General features: G+C 34.3%; 1 protein-coding gene across 1 annotated transcript; it reads left to right on the plus strand.

Annotated features, from left to right (window-relative positions):
* Positions 1-362: 362 nt before the first annotated feature.
* LOC145768949 (bone morphogenetic protein 1-like) lies at positions 363-9800 on the plus strand. The gene is made up of 6 exons (XM_082580549.1): positions 363-563; positions 1979-2123; positions 3457-3495; positions 4134-4312; positions 6516-6660; positions 9607-9800. Exons 1-6 carry the CDS (start codon positions 363-365, stop codon positions 9798-9800), a joined length of 903 nt encoding a protein of 300 aa, XP_082436675.1.
* The last annotated feature ends 2236 nt before the right edge of the window (positions 9801-12036 follow it).

Raw genomic sequence — 12036 nt, forward strand, 5'->3', positions numbered from 1 at the left:
CGTGCTGTCGCCGGTACCTGCAAGCTGACTGATGCAACATACAATAGTCAATTTTTTTCACTCCACCCTAATTACTTCCTTTGTTATTTTGAGACTTTAATGCTTGCTTTGTAAGTATGCTGGGTTATAAGTAGCCAAAGTCTAAACAAGTTTCAACGTCACCGTCACGTTATATCAACGTCACGTTATATCAACGTTAGCACACTTAAAGGTAATACAGGTAAGTTTTTCTGTAGACCTAAGCACATATATTGCAGTGATCAGAGTCATGTCAAGCTCTCAAATCTCATTTTAAACTCTTCAAGACTTTAAAAGGAATGACATTAAACTGTAACCACAACTAAACATTTCATTATGACAACATGACAAGAAAATGTTTTTCAGCTCCTTGTGGATTCAATGCCACTGCAAGTGAAGAGGTGCAAGATTTGTATTCACCTGGCTGGCCAGATAATTATGCGAATAAACTGGATTGCGTGTGGGTTATAAAAGCCACCGAAGGAAAGCAAGTAAAATTTGACCTGATTGAATTCATCACCGAAAGATGCTGCGATGAGCTGAAAGTTAGTCTATTTCTAATTTAAGTATGGCCTGCATAACTCTAGGTCAGTGCTTTTCAACCCGTGGGATGGTATACGCACTTGTGCGTATGAAATGTATTTTAATGTGGATGACGAACGTGGTGCGGATGAGGCGGATGAGAACCGTACATGATTGCAACAATCCATATTGCGAGAAGCCATATTGAAAGCAACAATCGACTCAAAAGTCAGCTTACTGTAGTTGCACGATTTTATTGAACACACCCTTGCATCGTTATTCCACAAACAAGGAAAACAAATAGCTGCAAACTAACTATTTTTGATATATGTGGATGAAATTTTTGCAAAAATAAAAAAAAGTGCGTACCGTTGTTAGGTTGAAAAGCACTAAGACAGCTATATACCGACATCGTTATCGGAGCTAACAATCAAAAATTTTAGCATAAATTGCACTCTTCAATGTTATTTATTCTTCAATTGTTTTTGATATTTTGTGTAGTCGAATATTGAACTATTTCTTGTATCCCTAATGTAATTTATAAAGCGTTGATGGAGAGTTCGCTTTGTTGTACCACAGATATATAAAACAAAGTAATACAAATTATCTCTGCAAAACTTATGATGTGATTATCTTCAGTAATTGCCATATGCTATTACGCAGCATTGTTTGGAACATTAGTATAAAAATAAATTCCTCCATGGCTATCTGGAGATACAGAGCTGATTTATTTCATTCCGCAAATTTTCTCTATGTGTTTAAATGAAATTTTTCAAAAATTGTATTTTGACAGCTTTTTACTGCCTTCTTAAGGTGACACACTGGGTTTTATGAGCACCAAGATTTGAAAAAAAGAGATTTCTGTGATGTAGCCTACACGTACAGTATTATTTTTTTAATTTTAATGCGTCCCCAAGGCAACATAAACTGTTATATTTCAACCAGTCAGTAAAAAATGATAAAATCTGATTAGCCTACAAGAAAATTTCAGTGAGAGAGTAACAGTCGTAAAAATCTGCTAAACGTGGCAAACCAAGCCGCAACTCCAGGTAACCATGGTTCAAATAAGAAAACAAGTAAGCAAGAAATATAACAGCTCGCTTGTTTTCATCACACTTTGCAAAAAAATCCTGTATTTTTGTCACAAAAGATTATTGTAGCTCGATTCTTGCACCTTGAAAAAAGCTACCAACGGACAAAACAGCGACAATGTATCAAGTTCACTAAAAAGATTAGGCACTAGGCCTACATAAAAGTTCACTAATGAGTAAAAAATTGTCGTGTTGGTAACTGAAATTGTTAAATTAGGAAATTTATAATATTACGTCAAAGTATTGTAGGTAGGCCTACATTGTTTTGAAAAATATCATGCTATAAAATATATTTTGATAAGAAGCTATTTGTAGGGAATTTTGTTCTCACTTCTTTTTATTTTTAGATTTATGACGGAGAAAAGGAAGTAGCCAAACTCAAAGGAGACAATGTACCATCCATATCCATCGTTTCCGCTTACGGAAGATTGGTTTTGCGATTCAAGTCTGATCAGTCAGTGACGAAGGAAGGTTTCGAAGCAACGTTTGTTGGTGAGAATACAAATAGCGTAAATGTGTAGATAAAAATGTATAATCAGCCTAATACAATCCTTTCTTCTATGCATCGATTAAGAGCATAACAATTCTTATTCATACAGTGTTTCCAAAAATCAAAATATGTAACACTAATTATAACTGCAGAGAGTGACGCTTAATCTATCTGCAGTGTATAAAGGAACAAAATTTATGTTTACTTAACAAAGCGACGCACAGAGAAATTCATTGAGCGTTTTTGACTTCTTTGGAGTCTTTATGAGAAAATCCGAATAATATGCAACAAAAGTGACAGTTAAAAATTTGCTATAATTACTAGAATAACAAAATACAAAATGTGTAACAAAGCATAAACACAAAAATCAGTAACATTGACAACAGTAGTGTAATATACTTTTGGATACTAAATGGTTTTAGGGGTTCAAATTTTTTTAGTGAGCACAACTAGAAGAAAACTCTATACAACGCCACATTTCTTTGAAGCTACCTAACTTATTATTTTAAAGTTATGCTTTTGCATTCAAACCAGTACATTATTTTTCTTAGCGGAAAACCTTTTACTCTCCCTTTTCTTTGTCAAGTTTCGGGGCCGGACCTCTTTATTGGTACCAGGCCCAGATTATCTTCTGAAAAGGACTTTTTACACCTCGTTGAAAGAAAAGAAAAATAATTGTTTGAGGACTAAATGAAAATATTAAAGTGAAAGCTATAACCATAAATTTGAAGAGATAACGTTCAAAACCAATTTTATTTTTGTAGTTAGTAGATCGTACGATTGATATTGTTTTGACAAAGCCCATAATGTGACTGATATGTATATGACCGCAATTTTATTCCAGAAAAGATGAGAGAGTTTATTCTGTTTTAAAATAATAGAAGTAAAATGTTTAGTTTCTTTACATTGAAAGAGTTTGCAGCCAAAAACTAATGCTTCCAACGCCCCACTTATGGTTTGAGAAAATATGTGATTCCCATAGGCCTTATATTGGAATCCAATTATAACGCAATGGTAATTTATATTTCACAGTAATACAATTGTATAAAAATCGTTAATAATTTTTCTGAAGCTGTTTCAATATAATTATGTACAATGGGCTACTAGCTATTCCAAGCCAAAAGATAAGCAGCAATGTTCACAGCAAAATAACATCTTTTCTTTACGTTGACTATAGCCTACAGTAGGCTACTTAAGTTCTGAAAAGTTTTTGCCTGGTAAGATGCTAGTTTTGTTTTTTTTTCCCAGTAGTGTTTGCGATTAAAATGTTTATAATAATGTAACCTAGTGTGATTTTCATATATCATATCAGTTGTCAAATTAAGTATCTTACAGAAACTGATGACACTCCGGACTTTTCGTTCATGGGACCAGGTAGATGCAAACTTTTGTGACGTTGAAATTGGAATTTATGTTATTGTTATTGGAATTCAATGTTTTTGTTAGCTTAACAAACAAATTCAAGTTAAAATTAGTCTTTTGAATGCAATTTTGTGAGGAAAAATGTAAGCTAGAAAGAATTAAATTTAATATGATTTTTTTACTCTTTTGACTAGAAACATTACATCTATGCGGTCGCAACTGCACTATTTTCATGAACATACTTTATGTAATGGAAACTTGTTCGTAAAATTAATTTCTGTATTTCTTTTCTATTCGTAAATTGTATGAATGCTTATGTATAGTACAGCATATAAATAGTTTCTTTCTAACAGCATACTCCAGTTGTCTAATACACCAATTGCAAGATAATTTTGTTTTTTTCTTGGCAGCCGATTGTTGCAAGAATTGACAGCGATAGATACCGTGTTCCCCCCAATGAGGCTATGGGCTTGTCAGTATCGCACCACTAATTCTACCACAGATTTTGTTTGATGATATTACCATAGTGTTTACAGCATTTGTAAACAGAATAACATTCATAGAATATCCGTTTACAGAACTGACTGAAAAATATTTGAAAGTTTATAAACGTGATAGGCAAGATATTTGATCCCTATTTTTTGCAACAGCTCCGTGTGGCTTTGACGCTGTCGCCATTTCTAAGCCGAGACTTATCAATTCCCCGAACTATCCCAAGCTATACCCAAGGAATGCAGATTGTTTGTGGAAAATCCTAGCCAGGCCCGGAAAGCAAGTGGCTGTGAAATTTACTAAATTTGACACGGAAGAATGTTGTGATAAGTTACAAGTAGGTTAAATAGGCTACTTCATTATAACTAGTTATGTGTACTTGTTGCTCTTGGTTTGATATCAACGTTTGTTGGTGACATTGTAGGGTAGTGCGGGGCAAGACTAGTCACATTTTGGTATTATTGTGTATATCTTCACATAAAGTTAAAAATGTTTCAATTTTTAGTGTTAAACAGTTATACTAAGGCTTCCTTAAACAAGATAGCAAAAAAAAAGTGAAATTTATTTTTAAGTTATGTTAATAAAACATCATTTTTACGACCGAGTCAAATGACTGGTTTTGCCCCTAAGTAAGGGTAAAACAGGTCAGTGTTTTTTGATGAGAGAAAGAGTGTATTTACACATACAAAGTGCAGTTTCACATACAAAGTACACCACTGCAGCACATTCGTTCAGAACAGACATCAGCAAACATGCTGGATTCCATTTTATGACATTATTTGTTCAATTGTTGTGCCGAATATCCATGGTTCTTCTGGACGACAAAACAAACTGAGCAAGGAAGATTATGACAAAAATTTGCCATTTTGTTCACTAACAATGAGGTATACATGGTACATTACAGTTGCCAAATGTTAGACGAATTGCTTTTGTGAACAATTGATAGAAACACAATCAAAAATACACTTCAAACGTTTTCTAGTAGGCTATAGTTCAATATTGTTACATTTTTTTAAATCTTTCATTTGTGATTTTTTGCGTTTTTGTCCAAACTTTGACGCACACTTTCTATAAGAAAACATTGAGAACTATAAATGAATTTTGCGTGGTAAACTTATCATATCTTAGTGAATAAGTGGACAACATTTCAGTGCAAATTTTCACTGGGGTCAGGGGTAACCAAGATATTAAAAGGACCCCACCTTTTTACTTTTTTTCATATCGACCCACGTTTCACATTAAATAACTCCCAAATCCTTTAATTTTTTGTACTGATATTTTCTCAGTGAATAGAGAATCTTATATACAACATTTCTACCAAATTTCAGCCAAAACCAATCACAAATGAGGTCTTGGCAAGGTTTTAAAATTTTAGAAAATCTTAGCCGAGAGCTGGAAACAGCCATTTTTGGATGTCTATGACCTTTGACCTTTTAGAGTTACAATGTGAACGATGTTGTTTTTTCAATATTTGGCAGAAGTACTATCACCTGTAAAAAATTTGGGTTGTTACCTAATTTGGTTTAGCAGTGATAGGGCCTCAAACATAACCAAAAATCAAAAAAAATCGTGCCCCCTTGATAGACCCCCCCAAACTAAATGCTTCGCTCACACTAGGATAAGCTGATTTTTGATGTAATAGGCAACTAATACCCTATGAACCAGGTAGCCTAAGCCTACATGACAGTTTGGTTAAAGAATTTAGCATTTTCACCAAAAGTTTGGCACAGCACTTCATGACTGACTTGTGTTGCCCCAACCAAAATAGCCATGACTGAACAAAAATAAATACCCAATAAAACTAATTTCCAAGGAAGAACTACAAGATGAGTTGTTTTGAGACAAATTACAATAATTGTAATTTTGTTTAAACTAGAAAGTCTTGGTTTAAGTAACAATTTTCATAGTGTAATGCTCTGTTTAGTCTAAACCACAAAAAAAAAGTTAGTCCAAAATATGAAGGTAAAATTTTACACCAACTTACGTTTCGCAGCCTAGTCCAAGATAGCAAGCAAAAACTGCATAGCAGTTGCTGTTGTCGCATCACAAAAGAACCACTAAGTGCGCTAAAGCATTTTTTTGAGTGTATTATTTTCAAAAAAAAAAGTTATGCTTGATTAAAATCAAACTGACCGGTTTTACCCGACGACTTGTTTTGCCCTGAACTACCCCTATAGCACCCTTTCGAAGTACTGGTTTAGATGCAAACTTACTTTAAATGTTGGTCCAAGAAAATTGTTTAAATGCTTTAGTGTGTGACTAAATTACAACTATGCAGTGAAACCGTGATGACAATGTTAAAACATTCTACCGTGATCAACTTTTGCAGTGTATTCCTGTTGTTCAGAAACAAAAAAAAATCATCTTAGCAACAATTTAACTGATAGTTTTTCGTTTTCTAGATCCTGGGTGTTTTATTATTAGAGGTTTGTTCATTAATAATGATTTTCATTTTACTGTAGAATCTTTTTTTAAGTTGATTGTTTTGAATAGCTTATAAGGTCAATGTTTGTGAATCTAATAGTTGTACTATGAACAAGGTTTATGATGATGACAAGAAAATAGCCGTCGTTAGCGGAATACATCTGCAAGAGCTTGAATACGTTTCCACAACGGGAATACTGCTTCTCGCATTTAGTTCCGACAATTCCAAGCAATCTCATGGATTTCAAGGAACTTTTACAGGTGAAGTGCAGTCCAAACCAACCATTCTAGTTTACACCAAACTCCTGTCAATTTCATTTTTTTGAAAATGTGGTTTTCTTTGAGTTTAGATTATACTGTGCTCCATTTTGCTTACAAGTAGTCAATGATAATTAAACTTTAGTGACACAACACAATGAAAGTTATCTTCTTATCTCAGCTACTCATGCTATCATTTGGATTTGCAGAATTCTCTTCAGAGTTTCTATCACCAAAGTTACATCCTGTGATTCAAGGTATGAAACGCATCAGACAGTCATTTTTTTTTCAGCTTGTCGCTCACATAATGTAAGACTTTTTCATAGAGTTGTTGTCATACATGTTTTAATTTTTTTTTGATGAATTGTTGAAATTGGTTTCTTAAGTCCAGTACATTGTTACCATCACCAGCTTCCTTCCTTCTGTCCCTGGTTGGAGGCAATAAAGTGCCAAATATATTCGGTTGTGAGATTTTTCAAGTGCAGTTTGGTAGTCAAACCCTGAATTCTTTATTATCATTTGATTTAAAAACCATCCAAATGTAGTGCAAAAACTGGCTACTGGTAGCAGCAGTTAAACTACAACCGGGACTTTGCTAAAGTCTCGATACTACATGAACAAATTCAATCAGAGGATACGTATAGTATTTTAGTAATGCATTTCATATTTAAATTAGGTCAAGCAATTGTTGCTTGGTTTTGATTGATTGATTTGATCAGAAGGTAACAGTATTAGACCAATGTAAGAAACAGGTTGATTTCAAAGCATAACGAATTTATTATATTAACAACAATTATTCAATTTAATTGGCACCTTTTCTCATAACTTCTTCTTGTAAAGTGAAAGTTTCATTATTTTAATCCCGATATGTGTCTTTTCAGTTGGTGATTAACATCTCGCAAATGTAAATTGTTTTGGATCGTGTAATTATGTTTACACATGTAAAGAAACGTTCGTTTGTTGAGGCAATACCGCTTAGTTCCTTTTAATCTTGTGGTCACATTTCGAAAAGTATGTTAATCTTGAGTCAAGTTGAACTCAATATCAAGATTTTGCATAAGCTTTCGCTTGGCCGACATAACTTTTACTGTGGAATAAAATTTGCTTTCTTTTGTAAGCTGTGTGCTTAAGAAAGATTTGCATAGTAAGTGCAATCGGTTTTCAAATTCAAAAAGACTTTCTTGTTGTTTGCAATCAAGACAATCGAGTCCCATGGAGTCTTCGCTACGAAATCACTTTGCTTAGTTAATTGGTTAAAATAAAAGAACTAGCAACGTTGTGCAACACCTAGGGTATTCAACGCATTACCCTTGTGTATGAAATAGGCATTGCTTTATTTGATTTACGAAGCAATATATATAAACTAGGCTGTAGTATACATAGCCACGATTGTTTTGAGCTAATGTGTTAGATGCCCCAAATGCATTGAGACAAACCATCCGATAATTATGAAAAACGCATACTGTATGTACAAAGAATTTATACGAGATGCAATTTTGAATCGTCTCGACAACATAAGAAAAAAAGTGAAATGTTATTGTGATGAAGTAGTTAAACAACTCATCGTACGACGTAGTTAAACAATATTAATCGCCCATTCATTATTCAAGTGTACACTTTACACAGTAGGCTACTGTAGGTTGCAATATTGGACAATTGGGCATGTGTTTCAAGTTTAAAAACTTTGCGAATTTCTCACACTTTGTACTCAATTACTTTTTCTAATTATCTCTTAATTATTTCCAATTATAAAATACATTATTGGCATGAAAAGGGGAAGGCTTACGCTCTGCAGTGGGCTCTCACAGGCTGAAAATGATGATGATGATAAAATACATTGCATATTTGTAACCTCTATCAATCGAGGCTTGCTTCTACTTAAACGGACAGACAGCTTTCTCCGAAACACTAAAAGCATCTTTTTAGAAAAGGAAAAAATAAAGCAACTCTATTTATCGTATAAAATATGGTAAAAATTACACAAAACTACTGAAGACAATAGTCTACTTACAATCTATCAACTTCGCCTTTAAGTTTCTCGCTAACAGCAAAAAGATACGTTTCGTTGTTTTATTGTTATATAAAAATGCAAGCTCTTTTTTTCATATCTTTATATCAAAATTTCAGTCAGATAACAGCAGCCTAAATCTGCAAAAGTTTACAAAATGTGACAAATCAGGCTGTGTCTCTAGATAGCCATTTTTCTTTAAATTGTAGCACCTGTTCAAAAATTCCTTTTGTTGTTTAAAGCTTATCACAATTTAAGAAGATATTACTGGAACCGTTCTCAGTTAAGTACAAATTAAGGTAGGCCTATTATTTTTTTTATATGTAGCCTACAGAGAAAAACGTTCGTAAAATGGCTAAGAATTGACATAACATTGGAAGAATGGTTTAGTTAGTTATGTGAGATCGTGATAGTTTCCGAGCTCAAATTAATATCCAGATCAATATTCATAAATCAAAACAACTTTTTTTTTACTTTGTTTTGGACAAGCAAGTCTTGATGAAACGCTTTTAAAATGAAATCAGTAGAATAGTTGCAAATCACAGAAGTCGATATCTTTGCAAAATGTGATTGTATCCCAACTTAAAAGTGATCATCTATTTATGATCATCTTTTGCATGTCCCAAAAATTAGAAAATAGAAGGATGTTTACCAACAAAAGAAGCAATAACGTTCACAGCCAACGGCAAAATACTTTAATATTTTCTTTTATGATAAAAAGGTTAATCTGTTTTTGCTTTTCCTTTATCTTAGCAAAGATACATTCCGCTATTAACACAATAACACAGTAATCTCCAGTGACTGAGGTGTGCAACAATTAGGCTTTAGTATTCATATGTTCATAATGAAGGAAAATGATGAGATAAAGTATTATGTAGAAAAAGCGCTTCTTATAATGCAAGCTTCTTGACTGCAGCGTGCCGAATTTGTTTTGTTTACAGATAGTTGCGGTTTCAATCGCATGGCTTCTCATTTCCCACAGACTCTCACATCTCCTAACTGGCCACAAAGTTATCCGAGTAATCATGGATGTATTTGGAGATTATTTTCACCTCCAGGAGAGGAAGTGGTACTCACCATACATGCACTTGATACAGAGGAATGCTGTGATACCGTTATGGTGGGAAAAAGTTGAATCGCAATTTTTTAGTTTTTAATTTGAAAAACAGTAGTCCAAGATATTCAAGCACGCAGGCAAATTTTGTTAACAAATTAGCAGGTTAACAAAATTTGAAAAAAAAATTTAATCGAGAATGGGAGTAACTTTTCTTAGACTACAATTTGCTGCTGATTTCAAATCTGGCGTTAGTTTTGCTCTAGCACATCAGGTTTTAAAGTTATTGGTCTGAAAATTTTTGACCAGAAGCGTCAATATTGCGTTCAAATACCGATTTTGTCGCTACAATTTTCAAATTTAGATTAGCTTCAGAGAGCAGAGTGTTTCAGATTTGTGCATTGCTTTCACAGATTCAACACTATTTAGTTGCATATGTATGCATAGACACTAGAGTGCAAAAAATGCCTCTTAAACCTTGTCTGAGGTACTAAATACTTGAGCTAGCACAATACTGAAGTTTCAGGTTTTTAAGCTCCCTGTATTATATTTCAAACAGTCATGGTTGACGCTGAATGTGCGCTTCAAACAAGCTACACAAGATCAGCTGCAACACCTTGCATACATCAAATAACCAACAAACAAAAACACAAGAAAAACGCTCAGCATGATACCAAAGATAGTGTTTAAAATGTTGCAATGACACTTAGACATTGCTGCATTAAAATCGCTGGGCATATGATTTTCGTTTAGGTGTACATGTTGGATCATCGCGATCCAGCATCCAGCAGTAATCACCCATCATCCTTTTCGTTTTTTGTAATGGCTCACTGCAACACCTTCCTCAACCAGATTTCGCTCTTTTAATCTTGACGCAAGGATTTCTGACTTTTGCTTTGAAAGGCCAAGGTCTCTAATCAAATCATTGAGGTGCTCCTGGGAAAATAACTGTGGCCTGCCTTCTTCTTCTTCTTGATACTCAGAACTTGTTGATGAAAGTTCGCTTAATGAAGCGACGTCATCACCATCATTTTCAATGGAATCTAGGCCTCCCTGTGGAGGTAAAGGTGGCGACATGGTTTCATCATGAGGAACCGGCCGGCGAGCAGATTCCAAGTTTGGATAAATTATTTTGTCCCTTTGCTTGAAAGAAAATCCTTTTACTTTTGTGATGCAAAAATAGCAATCTTGGTAGTGGTCTTTTGGTTCTCGCCAAATCATTGGAACTGCAAATGGCATAGACAATGATCGTTTGTTCAACCAGTTATGCAAGCCATGGGCACAAGTAACGCATATTTTATGAGGAGCCCAGGTCTTGTCTGGATCACCAAGTGGACAGCCAAAATGTGCCATGTATATTTTCTTGAGTTATATTTCTTTGCTGGTTTTTGCTAGTAAATCTACCACAAGTATAGCAAAAAAAAATCTGGATGATTTGTGCACTTTCGTCTTGACATAGCTATTTTGAAAACAGTGCACGGTATTCTAAAATGCTGCAAACAAATGTTATTTTAGTAGGCTAGCCTGGGCTACATTGAACTCAAACTTATAAATTGATGTAAGTTGTCGTAGTGTCAATATTCGTAGACACTAGGGTTCAGTTTCTAGTAGATTATAAACGCAAGTTTTCTAACTTGTTGATCGTCTTTCGTCTCAATCTCTCACGATCGTTCGATCGTTAGCTTCTATTACTTGATCGATTCATGCAATGTTCATACGAAGCCGTAAAATTGGGTAACGCCTAGAACATCACACGTCCAGGGCGAAAGAGAAAATTGAATTGAGTCCTGTCTTTGTCATGAGTTACCATGGGGGATGGGGGGACAGGTTATACCTGGAACTGGTATATAAGTCCCCCCACCCCCCTTGGTAACTCATGACAAAGACAGGACTCAATTCAATTTTCTCTTTCGCCCTGGGCGTGTGATGTTCTAGTCTTTTCCGTAAAATTGTACGGCTCCAGCTCATCAATTGTACGGATTATCATTGTTTTATTATGACGTCACACTTAATTTGAAAATAAAAAAAACTGCTTTACTTACCTGTAAATGTGGCATGTCTTCAAAATTTAAAAACTGGAATATCTAGAAAACATGATGTGCTAGGAAAAAAATAAAGACATTTTTGAAATCAGCGCACAAAATGCTTCTAGAATCAATTAATCACAAACTCGATTAAAATTTGCTGTTGACCAGTGATTCGAGGACAAAATGAAATTTTTATCAACAAAATCAAAATCACTGTTTGGAGTATGAGTTTGTACAGTTTATCCATTGTTTGTCTTCTTACATGGCTAGAAATATATTTTTTTGGAAAT

This window comes from Aplidium turbinatum, chromosome 4 (genome assembly GCF_918807975.1).
Source record: "Aplidium turbinatum chromosome 4, kaAplTurb1.1, whole genome shotgun sequence".
Lineage (NCBI taxonomy): Eukaryota > Metazoa > Chordata > Ascidiacea > Aplousobranchia > Polyclinidae > Aplidium > Aplidium turbinatum.